The sequence below is a fragment of the Hyaloscypha bicolor genome (assembly GCF_002865645.1).
Source record: "Hyaloscypha bicolor E unplaced genomic scaffold K444scaffold_56, whole genome shotgun sequence".
NCBI classification, from domain to species: domain Eukaryota; kingdom Fungi; phylum Ascomycota; class Leotiomycetes; order Helotiales; family Hyaloscyphaceae; genus Hyaloscypha; species Hyaloscypha bicolor.
The window spans coordinates 116,090-134,659 of NW_020194558.1; the positions used below are offsets into that span (position 1 = coordinate 116,090).

Consider the following 18,570-nt stretch of genomic DNA (forward strand, 5'->3'; position numbering starts at 1 on the left):
ATTATTAAATTTAGAAAAGTTATATATAATAGCCTAAATTAAAAAATAGCTTCTTTTTATATTATAAAAAACTTTATATTATAAAAAATAAAATTATTCTCGAATTACTTTTATATATTATTCTAATTTATAAAATATATAATAAATTTCTTTTTAAATATTCTAAATATATAAAACTTTATTAATTATTTAAAAAATAATATTATTAGCTATTTAGAAATAAAAATATTAATTAATATTATAATAACTATTATATTTATAAAAAATTATATATATATTTAAAAATAAAAAACCTAGTTTATTTTATTTCTTTTTAGTTTCTAATTATTTATAATAATATATTATTATAAATTTTAAGAATTATTTAGAAAATAAAATAGATTATAATATAATTATTATATTTATAAATTACTTATTTAAATATCTAATTATAATTCTTATATAAAATATAATTATAGCTAAATAACTAATATTTTTATTTTTATTTTATATAATATATTAAATAAATATTTTAGAAATAATTATATTAGATTAAGAATTTTAATTTATATCTAATTTTTAAACCTAATTCTATATAAGAATTAATATAAAATTTAAGTTTTTAATAGCTAATTATTTTTAAATAAATAAATAAATAGAAATTATTAATTAATATTTTAATTAATTATTATATTTATATATTAATTATTATTAAAATAATTAGAATAAATAAATTATTATAATTAATTATTAATAGGCCTTTCTTTAATATAAAACTATTAGCTAGTTTTTATTTATAATTAAAAAAAGTTATAAGTTTTATATTTTTCTAAACTAGAACTTTTTTATTAAAGCTAGTTTATTTAAAAAAAAATAAAAAAATAAAAACTAAATAAAATAAAACTAAAGTATTAGTAAATTAATTATATAAATTATAGTAATTTATCTAAAATTATATAAAATAAATATAGAAATAATATATAATATAAGCTAATAAATATTATTATTTAATTAATTTTAAAATCGGAAATAAAATATAAATTATTATAAAATACTAGAAATTTAATTATTTAAGCCAAAAGCTAGAAAACTAAATAAAAGACTTATTTAAGATTCTAGAATAATATAGTTATTTATTTCTTTTAAAATTACCGGAAATTATAAAAATATATTTAGTTTTTTATATAAAGAAATTATAAGAAAACTCTTAAAATTCCTTATTAAATTAAATAAATCCGGTATTACTTTTATTAGTATTAGAAAATAATAAATAAAAATATAGTATTAAATAAATTATTATAATTAAGCTAATAAGAATAAACTAAAATATAGAATCTAATATATTAATTAAAATAAAAATCTAATATAATATTTAGCTTTAATATTAAATAATAGCTTTCTAGTTTTATAAAGCTTTTATAATAATAATATTAATATATTAGAATCTTTTTAAAACTTATAATATTAGCTAAATTATATAAAAAATTATATTTATCTAAAATTAAATAAAAATAATAATAAATTCTTTTAAATTATATATTAAAAATATTTGTTTTTTTTTTATATAATATTTATATTCGAGATATTAGTTTATTTTAGAAAAAAAAAATATAAAATTAGATAAATTAATAGCTTTTATAAAGCTCGGAAATAAGTTTATTCTAAAAAGAAAAATAATATTATAATTTCCAAATATCTAATACCCAAAATATCTAGTTAAATATCTAAAGATTTTTTAGATACATATAATATAATTACTTTATTAAGGAAATATATTTGAAATATACTAGAAATATTTAGAAAACTAAGCTTTTTCGGAACTAATATATTATAAAATATATATATTTCTTTATAATTTCTTATATTCTAGTTTTCTTTTTTTTTAGCTTTAAATTATTATTATAAAAAACCTTTTATTTTACTTTCTAAGCCCTAAATACTATATCTATAATAATTAAAATTATATAAATTCCTATTTAAAATATTTAAATAGTTTTTTTTATTTATTACTTTTATAAATTTATATAAATAAAAAGTTTAGAAAGTTAGTATATTATTTAAAAGAATTATAAGGGATTGCTTTTTTTAAAAAAATAAAAAATAAGCAAAGGCACTTATAAACCTCTCTTATAATGAAAGTATATGCCAAAAGGCAATTTCAGGTCACGTGATTCTTATACACGTGACTACCCACCACATATTTACGGATTCGTAGTGCGGGCTGTCCATGCAATACCTCACCCTCTTCCGGATCTTAGTATATAACTTTCCAATCAGACTTTGTGCAACATGTCCGGGAAGAGCTGCCGGAAAATATAGAGAGTAAGATTGAGCTAAGGAAAGAGGGAGGAAGAAGCGCGAGTATATTGTTATAGAGGGTGGGTGTATGGGTTTGGCGCTGGTTTGTCGCTCACAACACGCCAGGTTCCCTATTTTTGATTATCCATTCGCTTGTGGGGCTTTGTTGGACTGAAGGAAGCGAGAGGGGAGGAGCAGACCTCTGCTATGTATACTTTCTACCAGCCTGAACAAATCAGATCTCGAAGCCGCGCGATCGATTCTCCCACTACACAGCTATGGATTCTGAGTCTAGGTGTTCCTCTAACGTACCAGAATTTGGCGAATCTGTTCTATCTTAACCCGACAAGATGACCTCGGTCTACCACGCAGCAACCTCTCCAGGCTTCGGCTTCTGTACCCGGACGATCTTGTCGCAATTCAGCAAACAAAGAGGATCAAATGCCAACTTGAGCTACTTGCCGTCAGCACAAATGCAACAAGACGATTTGAGTTCGAACTCACCTTTCTCATCGCATCAACCGTCGTCTCCCCCAACTCATGATTCAAATAATCTCTCTTGACCAATCCTACACCGTGTTCACCAGTAACAGTGCCTTCCATCTCAATTGCTCTCTTGACCATCCTGTGGACAGCCTCCTCCGCTTCTTTTCGTTTCTTATCATTGTAAAGCATAATAGCTGCAAATGTTAAGACCACTCTTGGACCCAGACACCTGACACTTACTGTGAAAATTTCCATCTCCAACATGCCCCACAATAGCAGTAAACAATCCACACTTGGCCAGATCCTCTTTCGTCTCCTCAATAATATCTGGCAGCCTACTGATAGGAACAGCAACATCGCCCGTCCACACATGATCACTATCACTCTCTCTCATCGCCATCACGCTCCACAGCGCTTCCTTCCTTGCGCTCCAAAGATCCGCCTGCTCCCGTGCATTCCGCGCAAACTCGAAGCTTTTGCTGCCTGTACTCTTCGCCAACTTCTGCACCATGCCAATCTGCTCCTTGACCGCGTTCGGTGTGCCCGCGAACTTAAAGAAGAGGGTTGGCGCTTCGGCCCAGCTCTTGTCCGTCATTTCCGCTGCGTTGATACACTTCATCTGCACATCGTCCAATATCTCAATCGCTGCGATGGGGACACCTTCTCCAACGACCTTGGCCACACAATCCGCAGCTTGTCTTACGGTGCCGAAACTGCAAACCGCTACACTCGTCGTGTTCGGTTTCGTCGTAACCTTCAGCGTAGCCTCCGTGATCAACCCAAGGGTGCCTTCGCTCCCAATAAACATCTTCGTCAAATCATACCCAGCGCTACTTTTCCGGGGTCGCTGCCTGGTCTTAATGATCGTCCCATCCGCAAGTACCACTGTCAGACTTAGAACCCACTCCCGCATAGTTCCATATCTGTATGCATTCGTGCCACTGCATCCTGTTCCCACCATACCTCCAATCATAGCACCTGGTCCAGGATCTGGAGGAAAGAAAAGATTCTCTTTCGCCAGCTCTTCGTTTAGTAGTTCCCAGCCTACGGCTGGTTGGACCACCACATCCATATCTTCCTTGTGCACTTGCAGAATCTCTCCCATGCGCCCAAAATCAACACATATGCCTCCCCTCGTAGGCGCGAAGTGACCCTCTAGAGATGTACCCCCACTGTACCCTGTAACAGGAATCCTTCTCTTATGGCAAATCTTCATTATCTTCGAAACCTCTTCCGTAGAAGCAGGGTATACGACGAGGAACAGATGCTCGGAGTCTTCCGTCCGGTGGGAGCTCCAATCGCTGCCGGTGTGATACGTGAGATCCGTGTCTTTAGTCGAGACATTCTCCTTCCCTACAATCTGAACAAAGTCCGCCCATGCAGCTTCCATGTTCGAGCCTGATACATCGTGCTTCGGGGGTATGGTTGCGGAGAGAGGGAGCGTGGAGAGGTTTGAGGGCGCGCGGGTGGCGAAGGTTCCGAGGTAGTAGCCGCTGCAGGCTGTTGCGATGATTACTGCAGATGATAGAGGTTAGCAATTGGATATTTGCTGACAAAGAAGTGATGTTGCAGAGTGTACCAAATGTCAATGCTATGTTCCGCGCGCCAGATGGCTCTTTTCTGTCTCGAGAGAAGCGTGCTCGTTCTACTCGCTCACGGGCTAATCGCGCAGCAGTGCTCTCGTAAAGCTGCCCTTTGAATGACCTGCCTTCGCCAGCTGGCTTATTTTCTGTAGATTCGTGTCGTATTTGTCGTGAGGCTATACTTCGGAGACATGGCGAGGGTGCTGGGATGGGAGATCTGCAGATGTGGGAGAGGAGAGCACGAGACGGAGCTCTTTTCGGGAATGACATCGCGGACGAGAGTATGAATTGAGCTCTAATGAGGTTACATGAGGCTTCTTGACGTGAGGGTGCTAAGCAAAGAACGCAGGAATGTCGTTGGAGGCTGCGTTGCTGGTCTGTAGTTGTTATTGGCAGCTCGAATTGTGTTGTGAGGTTGAGGTTGCGGTTGCGGCCCAGAGCTTCCCCACACAGCACGCCATTTCTGGGCGGCGATTGGACATAATGGGCAATGATCAGCGTTTTGAATGAAGCAAAAGCATCAGATCAAATTGTCGCTTTGGTTCAGGAGCAATCATTTCATTATTTTCATGAAGAATTGTTAGCAATGGGCACAGAGCCATAGCAATGGAGCTTTTTGCCACGTTATGAATAGCAAGTTAACGGATCCACCAATTTACTCCAGCAACACCTTCAATGCACAATAAATTGACTCGAACAATCATTTCCCACCTGACTCCAGTAATCAACTAATTCTTCAACAAACATATCACCCTCAATTAGGCTTCCATGCGGATACCAATTGCACCGAAAACGTCGGCTTCACACCATTAATTGCACTCAAGTAGGCTTCTAGCTCCTCATCCTGATCAATGGGGAGAAACATTTCAGCACCATTTGGCGGCTTGATGACACCTTCAACACGGAGAGCAATGGTTCCAGGGAATTTGACACATGCAAGCTGGCGAACTTCGTTGAGGGAGACTGAGCTCAAGGTGCTGACCCAAAGTCTCGCTTGGGATTGGACCTCGGATGCTGGATGAAGACGGAAGTAAACAGCCATGGACGACGGAGAGGGAGGGAATGCAGCTTGGGCGGCTTGGGCGGCATATTGTTGGTCTGCGTAATGCTGCTCTGGGTATGAATTCTGCATTCCCCGTGTCATGAGAGATGGATCATTAGCAGCGGCAAGCAGGAGCGAAGGATCAATCTGCATGTTGTTATGATCGAGCATGACTTGGTTCTGAGATTGGACCTGTTGCTGAACCTGAACCTGAGCTTGTCTAGCCTGGGCTTGAGAGCGATTTTGAGTTCGAGGTTGTTGGCCACGAGTTTGCTGAACTTGGGACTGCAGTTGGTTTTGGGCTTGAGCCAGAGCTGCCGCGCGGATTAGGGCCTCATCTGGTTGGGGGGCTGGTTGGAAGGCAGTGGGAGCTTCGAAGGGATTAATAGTTGGATCTGGAGCCGTGAAGTTGGAGTCAAATTTCTTCTTTCTCGTTGGATCACGCTTTGTCTGGTCGTCCCTCAATCGCTTCATCACATCTCTGCAAAGAACCTCCATAGCCTTGACCTTTTCTGCATGTTGAGGATCGGCATCTCCAGGTGCGAGAATGCTTTGCAGGAGGTCGGAGCTGTTGATCCATTGCGCCTTGAGCTCCTTCCAGTGTTCCTCGCCAGCCTCCAACTTGCTTGTGAAATGGTCACCCTTCAGGACTTGGTAGAAAGCGTTGCGAAGTTGTCGAGACTCTTCTGGATTGACTCCGAGAGCGTTCTTAGCTTCAGCAATTGTCATTCGTCGTTCCAAGGTACGCATCCGTTTCGTAACATCGCTGCAGACAACGTCAAGTGCCAACTTCTTTGCTTCTTGATTATCCTCATTCGCCCAGAATACCGATTGAAGATGCGGACTCTCTTGTACCAACCTATCCTTCGCTGCCTCCCATCGCTCAGGGCCCGCGATTGTCTTCTTGATGATGTCGGCCTCCTCGCAGATTCGTTGAAAGCGTCCGCGAATGTCTCGGTACAGGCGGTTATCGAGGCTCAAGTACGCCTTGCTCTCATCGATCGTCGTCTCCGAAGGGAATCGAGGCGGTCCTGGAGGATCAGCTGGCAGGCCTGCCCAGCCACGAGTTCGACGGCGGCGCTTGCGCGTTGCCCAGCGTTCAGCAGATTCGGCTTCGAGTTTGGCCAGGCGCTCTTGTCTCTTCTTCATGACTTCAGGACTGAGGGGAGGGGACTCAGCTCTGGTTTGGCGCGACGAGGTAGCTGGCATCGACATATCCTCCATGGGTTCATCCTCCGCCTCTGCATCTGCCATTTGTCCATCGGGGTAGAGAGCTTGTTGGAGTTGGTTGATGACATCTTGATCGGAGTCGCGCTTCTTGCTCTTCATGCCATTCGGAACTCGTAGAAGCCATCGATTCTTTGCTCGAACGCGCATGAGCTCGCGCTCCTTGATGTCGAATCCTTCTTCATTGAGAGTACGAAGCATCTCCCGCTGGGAGGTGTTGCAGTCCCATAGCTCCTTGACCCGCTGCACGAGGGCGGCATTCTTGTGCGCAGGATTCTGTTTGGAAGGGAAGTCCCATCGCTTGAACTGGGTCTGGAACGCACGTTTGCTTTGGAGTGTTAATACGGACGACGATATAGTCTTGTACGGGGAGGTACGTCGAGCTGCATCTACTGACCTGGGAGCGAACTTGTGGTGTTCCTTCATGAAGTCCATAATCTCCTCGAGCGACTTCTTCTCCTCGATGTACATGCGATAGCAGATGTCCTCCTTGTTCTCCCAGTCGTACACCATTTTCACGATTGGCGCCTCGGCGGCGATTGCACCAGCTAGGTTTTGATGATTGTTTTGGATGCCCTGGTTGATGTGGTACACTCAGGTGAACGAAGTTGCGGCGTCGAGCTGACCTGACTGCCGTTGGGGATTTTGCTGGGAGGCTTAGTCAGCTACATGTGACTCGCCACCTGAACACTACTCCGTAAGGTGACTGTATCTTTGGATGTCCCAAGTCATGTTGGTCATTTCAAACGCTGCTGCTCCGAAGTTTCTCACACCTTACTGTACATTTACATTTTCACATCTACGGTGGTCCCTGGAGCTCTGGAAGAATTAGAAGCCGTTTCTCTTGGAGAGTCCCAACCAATTCACTCAAGTCTGCCGCTTTCGAGTCCGTAGAGAGCATCGAAAAAGCGGCACCCCGTTTCTGTGTGCCTTTCTCGGGCTGAACATTTCAAGTGCATCTCTTCCCAATATCCCCGAATTGTCTTACATTCAGTCCCTCTTGTGTTTGGGGTATCCCGGAGGCTTGAGAGCCTCGATCTTTGCCCTGTCGAGTCAATGTTCAACTTTGATTTGGGACACTGTAAATTTTAGGGCTGTCAACTTGAGCCTCGAGACTCGCGAGCAACATCAAGTCAGACAGACGACTAAGACGGTCTTCCAACTTGTCTAGGGACAACAGGCCCGCTGCATTTCACGTAAGCACGTGGAACATTGAAGACAAGGTTGACTGGTAGACTCCAGTGCCGAATCTATGGGGTCTGCTCGGAACAATCTGCCCCTCGGAGTGCCGAAGTCGACTCCAGATTTGCCGATGTAGTCCCTCGTCTCGTCCAATTCTGCTCTTGCTTCGCTTCTAGGACTTCAATAATCCTTCTGTTCGTGTACATTCTGCTCTTGCAACGAAAGCGCGCTGGCAACCTAGTTCCCAAATTGCAGATCACATGACTGCGTAATATGGGCCAGTTTCTACAGATATTTCCTGTGAGTTCTTTATAGGATGATACCGACCACAGAAGCCACTGTCATGTGCTCCTCTGTTCCATCGTTTAGTTGATTATGGTTCCAGTTGGAGATGAAAAGGACCAAAAGCCTCGGCCCACGAGGCAGTCCTCGATCACAACAGACGAAAGTCTGGGACGGAGACAAGTGCGCACCCCTCGAGCAGCGCAATATCCCGAGCCCATACTCCAGAAAGACGCTTCAGCTCCCCGTCTCTCTTGCTTGCATATCCGAGCCTGTACAGCAGTACTGCGTGCGAACTTAGAGCCATTGCCAAGAAGCATCTCGGAGTCTTGCCAAAAGCGGCCGTCTCCTCGACTCCCCGCCTTGCCCCAACCTTGTCATGCAACCTCGTGACCATGTGTTATGATTTGCACCACTGCGCGCACCGCCAGCTTAATTTAACCTCAAACCTTGGCGATGCTTTGTGCTCCCTGGAATCTTTCTTCGTTCATGGACCTCACCGTTGAGGAATGGGGTTACAGCTGCAATCGCATCGTTGCAACAACATAGCCATGCACAGACCCGTGATTCTGCCCTGCGTGTAAGGACAGTTCTAATGCGCACCATGTAAGTGTCATTGCCGCTGTTCATGCCACACCTTAACGAGCCTATTCCCGAGTTCAGCTCTTCATCTCGAGTTTTGCTGACAAGGCCTGGAAGATCACAGCGCCTAATGAATGCAATCGCAGGCCCTACATAACCCTCCTTCGTTGCACTGCCTCTTCCCCTATTTCTCCTACTTAATTCTTCCCCTCTTTGATAAGACACTGGTACAAGATACCATCTATCACTATGTCGTCAAACAAACTAGATGAAACAGTTAAAATTACACCAGCGGGCTCAACAGATAGCCTCGATGATGATTATGAGCTCTACAAAAGCATGAAAGGGGTCGAATCAGACCTGCTCGAAGCCAAGAAAGTCTTGAGAAAGGTGGATATTCGAATCTTCTCCATGCTAATGGTCACATACTTCTCGCAATACCTTGACAAGAATTCTATCGGTCTTGCCAGGGTTTATGGTCTTAAAATATACCCATCATGAAAGCCAAGATTATTCTTGGCTCTGTATGTCCAATAAAACATCTCAGAGAATGTATGTCCTGATATTCGATCACAGCTACAACGTTCTACCTTGGTTATCTGGTTTTCAGTTCCCTTTCGGTTACCTTGTTCAACGCCTTCCAACCGGTCGTTTGCTCTCGGTCACAATAATCTGCTGGGGAGCTGTTCTTCTAAGCAGCCCTGCCTGTACCTCATTCGCTAGGATGGCAACAAATCGGTTTATTCTCAGATCCTTGGAAAGTGCCATCAATCCTGCATTGGTTCTGCTGATATCTATGTGGTACACAATAGGATATTAGCCTCTGCGACTTGAGGCATGCTACAGCTCAATAGGTATTGTGACAGTGTCTAGTGGGCTCATTGGGTACGTGATCGCTTCTTGCACGTGGATGTCTCCATACTGGTTGTGTCCTCAGGGTGTTCCCATACCCTGTGAATGTTAAAATGGTAATGGCTGGAAGGAGAACCACAGCATGTAAAATTTAACAACTCTCCTATTTCGACCACTGGAAGCCGTGGATCTGCGAGTGCAGAGGTTATAACTTAACCTTTTCTATTGCTTCCTCGAATTTCAGTGTTTACGGATCCAATCGGGACACGGTCTTGCCATTTCGATGCTGCTTTTGAGTCGCGTTTTTCGCAGCCCCAAAGTTCCACATCCCACCTTCCCACTTTTACATCACGACACAACTACGTCATATCTCCACGTCCAATGCTCCAGCAGCATATTAACTATGTTTCAAAAGGCCAAATTGCTAACAGCGCTCCACTGCAATTCCTGGACTCGCTCGATCATGGCTCCTACACTGGATATCGAGATCCAAAATCGGACGCAGTCCAACCAGGTCATTGCCTATGTCACGGGCCGGGCACTCGAACACGGCAACCACGTTTGCTTCATCCAAGCCGACGGGAAGACGCCATACTTCCCCGAATCTCCATCACAGATCTGTTCTCCAGTTCCCAAAGACTGTGCGATCAAGCTGGGTGCGCCTGGGACATCAACCACAGTCACCATCCCTCAACTTGCCGGAGGACGGATATGGTTCTCAATCGACAAGGAATTGACATTCTTCCTCAATCCAGGTCCTGCAATTGTCGAACCATCTATTAGCAACGCATCTGATCCAAATATCAACGTCCTCTGGGACTTCTGCGAGTTCACATTTGCGAACAACCAGATCTACGCGAACATCAGCTACGTCGATTTTGTCAGCTTGTCAGTTGCCTTGACTCTCATCCCACAAGATGGCACTCCCCAGAAAGTCCTCGGTCTCAGAGCTAACGGATTCGCTCATATTTGTACCGGATTAGAGGACCAAAGTCTTATAGATGCTAATAATTGGCACAAGCTGGTTTTCGAATCAAATAGGGAAAAGCTGCGCTGTTTAAGTCCCAATAACGCCATTGTGATAAGTGGTGGAAATCTGTTTAAGGGTTACTATGACCCTTACGTGTACGAAGTATGGGGGAAGTACAACAGAACTCACCTGGAGGTAGACACACAAGCACAATGGTCGAAACTTATGGCCAAAGTTGCCAGTAACAAGCTTGAATTCCCTGACATTGGAAGTTTCGCCAAGCCACCGACGCAAGATATCTTCAGCTGCAGTACAGGCCCGTTCGTCAGCAATGTTGGAGCATTGGGTCCATTGACCGCTCGAATCAGTGCTGCCTTGAATCGGCCAACGCTCCACAATGAGTATGTCCATCCCAATGATGAGAAAGTTTCAGATTATTACAAACACCCAATCACGAATCACTATGCTCGGTTAGTTCATGAAGCGAATCTTGATGGGAGGGGGTACGCATTTCCGTATGATGATGTATCGGGGGGGGAAGGATGTTGATCAATCTGGCTTTGTGAATGGGAACCCCAAAGCATTTATTGTGGCAATAGGATGAGCCCACTCACCTGAGTTCTAGTGACGGAAGAGAGCAGAATTTTCTACTGGCCTCGGGCTACTCTGCCACACCTCCATATACGGAGGAGACCAAGTGATTATACTCCCCAAATTCGATTTCATACAGTTTCTGAAAGTGATTGAGCGGTTCAAGATTTATGAACCCTTCTTTGTCTCTCCAATTGTGCTCTCGATGACGAAGAATCTGCGTGTGCTGCGAAAGTACGATCTCAGCAGTGTCAAGTTTTTCTACATTGGAGCGGCGCCTTCAGGCCAGGAGTTGGTGGTGGATCTGCAATTAGTATACCCGGCTTGAGAGATGCGTTAAGCGAATGGTTTGGCAGAGAGCGCCACTGTTGTATCTTCGATATCGCATGCTGATAGCTGGTACGGTAGCTCTGGATCACTTCTCCCAGGAGCAGAAGTCAGGATAGTGGCAGCAGATGGGAAAAACATCGATGACCACAACGTGCCTGGAGAACTTTGGTAACAAAAAAGCAACCGGTGAAACATTCGTTGAAGATGAGAGCGGGAGGTGGCTTAAGACTGGCGATGACGGCGACATTCGAGAATCTCCCGAGAGCGGAAGTGAATACGTTGGGATCGTAGACCAAATCAAGGAACTGATCAAGGTTAATGTGAGTAAAATCTGACCCCGTCTGCTGTGCGGCCTACTAATTCTCACGGGGCAATCAAGTCGCTCCCGCAGAGCTCGAGTCTTACCTTCTGTCTCATCCGTCTGTTGCCGACTGGGCTGTCATCTCCATTTCTCGGGAAACATCGGAGAGGCACCGAAAGATTACGTTGTGAGTAAAAAATGTTAGAGGAGGGGACAATGAATAGACGCTCAAACAAGATACAATGGGTCACGTGGAAAAAAAAACACCAGACGAGGTGCAGGTGGGCGAGGGACCCTGAATTCAGTAAGATCATACCAAAATCTCCCTCGAGCAAGATTTCAAGGCGCATATTGAGAGATTCGGACAAGGAGATCAGGGTAAAACCGAGTACCAGAGCCAAGATCTAATTCTTGTGTCGCGGAAATAGGATGAATCATCAATACTTGTAAAATCCTTCCCCAGTCTTAACTCCGAGTTTTCCATTCTGTATCATCCGAGCCAGTAAATCACGCGGCTCCTTTGGTAACCCGCCTCTATTCTGAGCATAATTCTCCTCGATGTCCTTCACTACATCTAAACCAACTACATCCATTTGTTCGAATGGACCTTTGGGGGTTTTGAGTACGTCTTTATAGATACAATCTATCTCTTCCGGACTTGCTACTCCCTCAGCGGCAACATAAAGTGATTCCCGTTTGATTGCAGCCCAGATGCTGTTTGATTTTAGCCAATATCACACTTCTGAGCTGAGAATTCACTTACCGGTTGTAAATGTAGCCACAAGAACTCTTTTTCACATGGAAAGGGTTGAATCCATCTTCTCTGCATTGTTTCATTAGACGTGGGATGATATCAGGCTTTGTGATGTTAGTTCCCATTACTTCTATCGCTGCTGTTTCCGGAGGCCAGTCTGCGCAGGCGTTAGGGAAAGCCCGACACAAGAGTGTGGATATTGGTAGAAAGCAAGAAGACAAACTCACAGGAATGCAAGCTCACACAGCGATTCGGATGCTTTAGTTCTAAGCCATCAATAATTTGCTGTATCGTGAAACTGCTGGAATTGGACGCTATGATCGTGTCCGTATGTGACAATCCATCAAGCTGCTGGACAACAGAGCACTTGAGCTCCATGGATTCGGGAACATTCTAACATAGGCTTTGTCAAGTTTGGAATAACGTTCTTGGAGAAGTTCGCACCTCAACAGCCAGCCAGGCACCTTCTAAAGCAACATCTAGCTCGTCTAGCCCAAAGATCGAGACAACTCCGTCTTTGTGTCCCGTCTCTCGCCCACCTGATGTCCTAAACTTGTCGATCTCAACCAAGGCAGCTTCGAGGGCGTCAGGTTTCTTGTCAATCAGTTTTACTGGCCGTCCACGGCTCGACCACTGGAAAGAGCCAGTCAGTTCATGTTCATGCACTAGTAGAAGGGCGTTAATCTGCTAACCATATACGCAAGTCGTCTTCCTTGGGTTCCAGCACCAAGAATAGCCACCGCACCTTTCATCTTCAAGTATGACTTGGATCTTGGGCTTGTGAAAGCAATAAATGATTTGGAACTAGTTCTTGAAAAGAAGTCCTACTGTCAGGTTAATAAATTTAGGGCAACCCGAAGCTCGCAGCCTCGCTCCGTGACTTGACTTCCCTGCTATGACGAAAGATGAAAATGAGGCTGGATTCGTAATTGAAGCAACAAAGTATCCAACTCTTATGTAACCAATCAGGACCGAGAAAATGAAACGCATATCCCCCCACGAGACTCCAATCAAAAGACTGCCCGCACTGCCCGCGCCAGCCGCGATGCCCGCCTGTCAACCCCGCGCCGCCGACGTACAGAGGCGAGCCCACTCGTGCAATATTTCCTTCCCGCTCCACCGACATTGGCCTTGGATGACTTCCAGGAACAGCTTCTCAAACCTGTCCAATGGTAACATCCCGTTGACATCGGTGATTGTATGAAAACAGTTGGACCGGAATATGCCTGTCTGTCTGAATGCGGGGCCCCACCAAGTCGATTGTTGAGGTGGAGGTGAACCAACGATTCTAGAGCTGACAGTGGGAGGCTGCGGCCGAGATGAAGTTGGTTATAATACAAGGCGATGCCTCCCTCATTTTAACCCATCCATACGATCTGCTCATCATTAGGGCCATTCAATTTTGCATTCAAAATGACGGCTTCACTTGATAGTCCTAGTCAGCACAATGCTGTATCGACCCAAGACCATGGCAAGACCGCTTCTTCGGAAGACCTCAGTGAGAAGGGTGTTGTTGCAAACGACGAATTTGCTCAGGGAAATGTCGTGAGTATCTTCACAATGCTAGAGTGGCGTTCCTGACGTGTCTCACTAGGTATCCAGCAAGCACCACGACCCCAACTGGGCTGGCGATGGAATCAACACTTCCCGTGTTGATCCCGCAAAGACTCTTCGCAAAATGGACTTGCGCTTGATTCCCATGCTGGCAGCTTTGTATTTACTCTCCTTCCTCGACCGTGGCAACATCGGCAACGCCAAGATTCAAGGTCTCCAGACCGACCTCAAGCTCACCGGGTCCCAATACAACCTGTGTGCGACGATCTTTTTCTTCACCTACTGCGCCTTTGAAATCCCATCCAATCTCCTTCTCAAACGCTTCAGACCGTCAATCTGGCTTCCGAGCATCATGGTTGCGTGGGGGACAGTCATGACACTCATGGGACTTGTCAAGAGCTACCACGGACTTCTGGTTGCTAGGATATTCCTTGGCGTCGCCGAAGCTGGTCTATATCCTGGGGTTGCCTACTACCTAACGATGTGGTATTGCACCGAGGAGCTTGCGCTTCGCCAAGGCCTCTTTTTTAGCGCAGCAAGTGTGGCCGGTGCTTTCTCGGGACTTCTGGCCTACGCAATTGCGAAAATGCATGGCGTTGGTGGCCTTGCTGGCTGGCAATGGATTTTCATTCTGGAAGGTCTTTTAACAGTTGTTGTAGCTGTCTGTGCCTTCTTCATTCTTCACGATTTCCCGGACACTGCTGGGTTTTTAAGCGTGGAAGAGAAGGCTTGGGTTGTCCATCGACTGAAGTATCAGGGAAGTAAGAGGAGCGGAAGAAATGTGGCTGAGACAGAGCACTTCGAATGGAAATATGTTGTCAAGGGTGAGCCTTCATCAGAAAGTCTTATCTGCACATCTGCTAACAGCAATTAGCACTCACCGACTGGCAGCTATATCTCAGTCTCCTCATGTACTGGGGTATTGTCTGTCCACTTTACGGCATTTCGTTGTTCCTACCTACCATTATTAAACAACTCGGCTATACTTCCACTACTGCTCAACTCTTGACCATCCCAATCTACTGCACCGCTGCAGTTCTCGCCATCATCGTGTGCTGGTCGTCCGACAAAGCTGCCAAAAGTGGAGCCTCACGATGGCCGTACATCTTCTTCCCAATGTGTGCCATCCTTGTCGGCTTCCTCATGGCTTTGGCCGGCTCTGCTCACGGCGGTGTTCCCGGCGTCGTCTATGCGGGAGTCTTCATCGCAACCTGCGGCATCTATCCTGCATTTCCAGGTAACATTACTTGGATCAGCAACAACCTTGCAGGGAGTTACAAACGTGCAGCTGGGATGGCATTCCAAATTGGCCTTGGAAATCTCGGTGGCGCTATGGCCAGTAACTTTTACCGAAGTGTTGACGAGCCGAAGTATTTGCTTGGTCACGGATTGGAAATTGGGTTTGTTACATTGGGATTGTGTGCTTGTGTTGCTTTGAGGCTCAATTACGGGCGTATAAATGCGAAACGAGCGCGAAGTGGAGAGGCAGAAGGTCTCACGGATGAGCAGCTTGCTGATCTGGGTGACAAGAGCCCAACGTTCAGATATACTTTGTAGGGTAATATGAGTTCATTGTATTGGAGCAGGGCTGGATTTCAGTCCGATATTGTCCCAGTGTGAAACTGGTAGCAGTGTGGGAAATGAGTAGAGTAGAGTAGAGTAGTGGGCCCTACTCATATTCTACTCAAATTTATTTCTCACTACTCATACTCTACTCAATACTCTACTCAACTACTCTAGAATATTCTAGAGTAGTTAAGTAGTACGTACGTAATGCCACACGTGACGTTACACGTGACAGGCTAGCCTAATTAGGTAAGGCACCGGGCTGGCTCGAGACTAGTACCACTATACTGCCTAATCAAGTAGTGGCAAGGCTTGGTAAGCAAGGTAAAACCCTAATAATACCCCAAGGCTTCCTTGGCTACTGGAAACAAATTCTTCTCTTAAGGTACCCTTACTATATCTAAATTATATAATAGATTTAATAAGAGTACTTTTAAGATAATATCTTACTTAAAGAGCTAGGAATTATTTAAAGACAAATTAGAAGAAATAAAAAGAAAAAAAAGTAATATTTAAGCAGCCTTATATAAGGTCTAGCTTAAATTATATAATACTACTTAATAAATATCTTATTTATTTATTAATAATTAAATAAATATTAATTTATTATATTTATATAACTTGTATGTAACTACTCTTGAGTTACTCTAGAGTAGTACTCTACTCTACTCTACTCAAGACTACTCTAGAGTAGCTTGAGTAGCTTGAGTAGCTTTTGCCCACACTGACTGGTAGTCTTCGTAAGGATAACATTGTAATTGTGTCTGAAAGGTCCACAGTCTGTTACTTCGTATAAGACTTAACAATGTAAAAGCACAAGTCTCTAGATTTTAGAGCTGTGATTGACTGGCCTGAAAGATGTCAAAATAAACGGCATGAGCACTAGAGCAGAAGTTGAAACAATCTCCTTACAGAACTCGTAACGGTGGGCTTCAGAAGAACAAACCTCGCTCACTAAGTCAAATAAGTTCGATAGAGAAAGGGGAACCGAAAGTAAGCGAGGCTTTCAACAGAAAGTACCTTAAAAACCACCATTGAATATACAAAGTTAACAAACTTGTTTCTGGTATATACATAACGCGATAGTATCTTTCTGCGCTCTAGTTGTCCCAGCTATATTAACCTTGCCCAAACACTCTCTCCGGTTCCAAGATTTCAAGCCACCGCAGTTGAGTAGTAAGGGAAGCGAGCCGTTGGCTGCCATACCGTTTGCACTGCCCCAGACAGTGTTATCGCACCGCACCGCACCGCAGCATCATCCCCATTCTCTGTTTTTCCTTCTTCTTCTAGTCAGCCAGCCCTGACTCCAGCACATACCTGCTCAGCAGTCATTGCGTGTCTCGGCTCAAAGCATCCTAACCGTACCATCCTTTGCATTCCAATACACCAAATTACAAGGGCATTGATCATGCCATCAGAATCAGATCAACGCCTTGACTCGAGTAATATTCACTCCAGCTTCGCCGACAGAAACGAGATTCGACTTCTTCATCTCCACCCATGTTCAGATACTCGGTGGATAAATTGTACGATTCAGCATGTCAAACTATTCGAAAAGCCCTCAAATGAGGCGTCATCCTACTAGGCAAGGAAGTGGTCATCAATTTTGGCCATGAGAAATTCAATTGTTTAGACTGTGTTGGTTCTTCAATTCCACCGGCGTCCGTCGAAAGATACTGTGTTTTAGAACAAGCCAAAATGAGGATCTCAAAGCTCTTCTTAAAGATATACGTGCAAGAATCCCAGCACGGCTCTTCCTTCAGAAAGGCCACACACTGAACCTTTACTCTGGCTTTGTGTGGAATACGGCGGGTCAAAGTGAGAAGACTTGCGAGACAAAATCTTCGGCTTGCATAGTTTGTTGTCGGATTGTTGTAAGCACGCTATTAAAGTAGACAACTCTTTGAGGTTACAGGACCTCTGTTTAGGAGTGGCTACGCACCACTTTCGATGGAATAAAAGTTATTGCTACACCACAGAACGGGCGCATTGTTAAAGACTTCAGGCTCTTCCATCTACATCTAAGAATGCCTTTGAAAAAAAGAAATTTGAATGTCGACTCTGGCGCAAGTGGTACAAAAGATGACATGAGAGGGAACAAAGATCCTTTCGAGCCACATTTCGGTCCCAACAGTTGCAAGAGGTAAGATTTCATGGATCAGTTCTCCATTAAACGGCAATAGCTGTGGAATAGGCGAAAGTTTTTCTAAGTATGCAAATAAAATTTTGATCAAGTGGAACTGTATCAAAGTTCTTCAGGAAGGAGGCCAAGAAAAATGTGCTGTTGCCAATGACGAATTGGATCTCGTGCGTTCACTGAAAGGTCAAGGATATTACGTTCCACCTCGCGGAGCTATTCGAGTGCCCGTCGAGGAACCTTGGGAAGTACGTGGTGGACCATATGACGTTTACGAGCCCGATGGCCACCTTCGAGACGGTACTACGTGGTGCAAGTCAACCTCCTCGGATTCGAGCCTGAAACTTTGTCGTCTAGCTTTCGATGATCTCAGGTTTTTATTCTTCTGTCCTATTAATGCGAAGATCGGCGACATAGTGCGTGAATTTCCAAATTCCGATGTCTTATTCGTTTTGAGGATGACTGCCTCTACGGACGCTGTGTCAAATACTTCTTATGTACCCGTCGGGCGCGCTTGGATTTTTTTAGCACCAGGACCGGGACAGCTGCTGCGCTGGCCGGCAAATAAAAATTCGCAAGTCAACAATATTCTAAACCTTGTAGCACTCCAATTTTTACCGGGCACTCAGCAACTCGCAGCGCTGAAAGAGCGACTTACAAAAGATCATTTCCTCAATTAGCTCGTAGTGCGACTTTGCAAGGTCCGGTCTCATTTCAATATACCCACATGGAAGAACTCCCACCCATGCAGGACAAGTTGTACGGTGAAGAGAGACAAGTGCTCTGAGCTGCAGAACTGGATCGGCCACTGAGCCTTACTACAGCGACGTCTCTACGACAACACCTGGATCACA

At 43.9% G+C, this 18,570-nt stretch overlaps 6 protein-coding genes across 6 annotated transcripts; 3 read left to right on the forward strand and 3 right to left on the reverse strand.

Annotated features, from left to right (window-relative positions):
- Window positions 1-2,327: 2,327 nt before the first annotated feature.
- Window positions 2,328-4,765, reverse strand: K444DRAFT_611365 (d-lactate dehydrogenase-like protein). The gene is made up of 4 exons (XM_024879926.1): window positions 4,343-4,765; window positions 3,004-4,278; window positions 2,782-2,957; window positions 2,328-2,731 (listed from the first exon to the last, which is right to left on the reverse strand). The coding sequence occupies exons 1-4, from the start codon at window positions 4,614-4,616 to the stop codon at window positions 2,639-2,641; spliced, it is 1,818 nt and encodes a 605-aa protein (XP_024737993.1). The 5' UTR covers window positions 4,617-4,765; the 3' UTR covers window positions 2,328-2,638.
- A 113-nt stretch (window positions 4,766-4,878) lies between these two features.
- On the reverse strand, window positions 4,879-7,214 carry K444DRAFT_652012 (uncharacterized protein). Its single transcript, XM_024885758.1, has 2 exons — window positions 7,013-7,214; window positions 4,879-6,943 (listed from the first exon to the last, which is right to left on the reverse strand). Exons 1-2 carry the CDS (start codon window positions 7,126-7,128, stop codon window positions 5,101-5,103), a joined length of 1,959 nt encoding a protein of 652 aa, XP_024737994.1. The 5' UTR covers window positions 7,129-7,214; the 3' UTR covers window positions 4,879-5,100.
- A 2,762-nt stretch (window positions 7,215-9,976) lies between these two features.
- Window positions 9,977-11,261, forward strand: K444DRAFT_719105 (glycoside hydrolase family 64 protein; the record flags this gene model as incomplete). Its single annotated transcript, XM_024888446.1, has 1 exon — window positions 9,977-11,261. The coding sequence occupies one exon, from the start codon at window positions 9,977-9,979 to the stop codon at window positions 11,030-11,032; it is 1,056 nt and encodes a 351-aa protein (XP_024737995.1). The 3' UTR covers window positions 11,033-11,261.
- Window positions 11,262-12,142: 881 nt separating this feature from the next.
- K444DRAFT_642306 (6-phosphogluconate dehydrogenase C-terminal domain-like protein) lies at window positions 12,143-13,211 on the reverse strand (the record flags this gene model as incomplete). The annotated part of the gene is made up of 5 exons (XM_024884721.1): window positions 12,143-12,419; window positions 12,469-12,616; window positions 12,687-12,852; window positions 12,904-13,092; window positions 13,152-13,211. The coding sequence occupies 5 exons, from the start codon at window positions 13,209-13,211 to the stop codon at window positions 12,143-12,145; spliced, it is 840 nt and encodes a 279-aa protein (XP_024737996.1).
- A 394-nt stretch (window positions 13,212-13,605) lies between these two features.
- K444DRAFT_587018 (MFS general substrate transporter) lies at window positions 13,606-15,679 on the forward strand. Its single transcript, XM_024878007.1, has 3 exons — window positions 13,606-14,004; window positions 14,054-14,837; window positions 14,888-15,679. The coding sequence occupies exons 1-3, from the start codon at window positions 13,873-13,875 to the stop codon at window positions 15,568-15,570; spliced, it is 1,599 nt and encodes a 532-aa protein (XP_024737997.1). The 5' UTR covers window positions 13,606-13,872; the 3' UTR covers window positions 15,571-15,679.
- Window positions 15,680-17,606: 1,927 nt separating this feature from the next.
- Window positions 17,607-18,396, forward strand: K444DRAFT_628181 (uncharacterized protein; the record flags this gene model as incomplete). The annotated part of the gene is made up of 2 exons (XM_024882889.1): window positions 17,607-17,722; window positions 17,781-18,396. 2 exons carry the CDS (start codon window positions 17,607-17,609, stop codon window positions 18,394-18,396), a joined length of 732 nt encoding a protein of 243 aa, XP_024737998.1.
- Window positions 18,397-18,570: the final 174 nt, after the last annotated feature.

Excerpts from the sequence above, each read along its gene's own strand:
- K444DRAFT_652012 (XM_024885758.1), bottom strand. The coding sequence starts at position 7,128 with ATGGTGTACGACTGGGAGAACAAGGAGGACATCTGCTATCGCATGTAC. Across the intron at positions 6,944-7,012 it reads CACCACAAGTTCGCTCCCAG|CAAACGTGCGTTCCAGACCC; the intron begins GTCAGTAGATGC and ends AACACTCCAAAG.
- K444DRAFT_587018 (XM_024878007.1), top strand. The coding sequence starts at position 13,873 with ATGACGGCTTCACTTGATAGTCCTAGTCAGCACAATGCTGTATCGACC. Across the intron at positions 14,005-14,053 it reads AATTTGCTCAGGGAAATGTC|GTATCCAGCAAGCACCACGA; the intron begins GTGAGTATCTTC and ends GTGTCTCACTAG. Across the intron at positions 14,838-14,887 it reads ATGGAAATATGTTGTCAAGG|CACTCACCGACTGGCAGCTA; the intron begins GTGAGCCTTCAT and ends AACAGCAATTAG.
- K444DRAFT_611365 (XM_024879926.1), bottom strand. The coding sequence starts at position 4,616 with ATGTCATTCCCGAAAAGAGCTCCGTCTCGTGCTCTCCTCTCCCACATC. Across the intron at positions 4,279-4,342 it reads GAACATAGCATTGACATTTG|TAATCATCGCAACAGCCTGC; the intron begins GTACACTCTGCA and ends TATCATCTGCAG. Across the intron at positions 2,958-3,003 it reads TGGAGATGGAAATTTTCACA|CTATTATGCTTTACAATGAT; the intron begins GTAAGTGTCAGG and ends TAACATTTGCAG.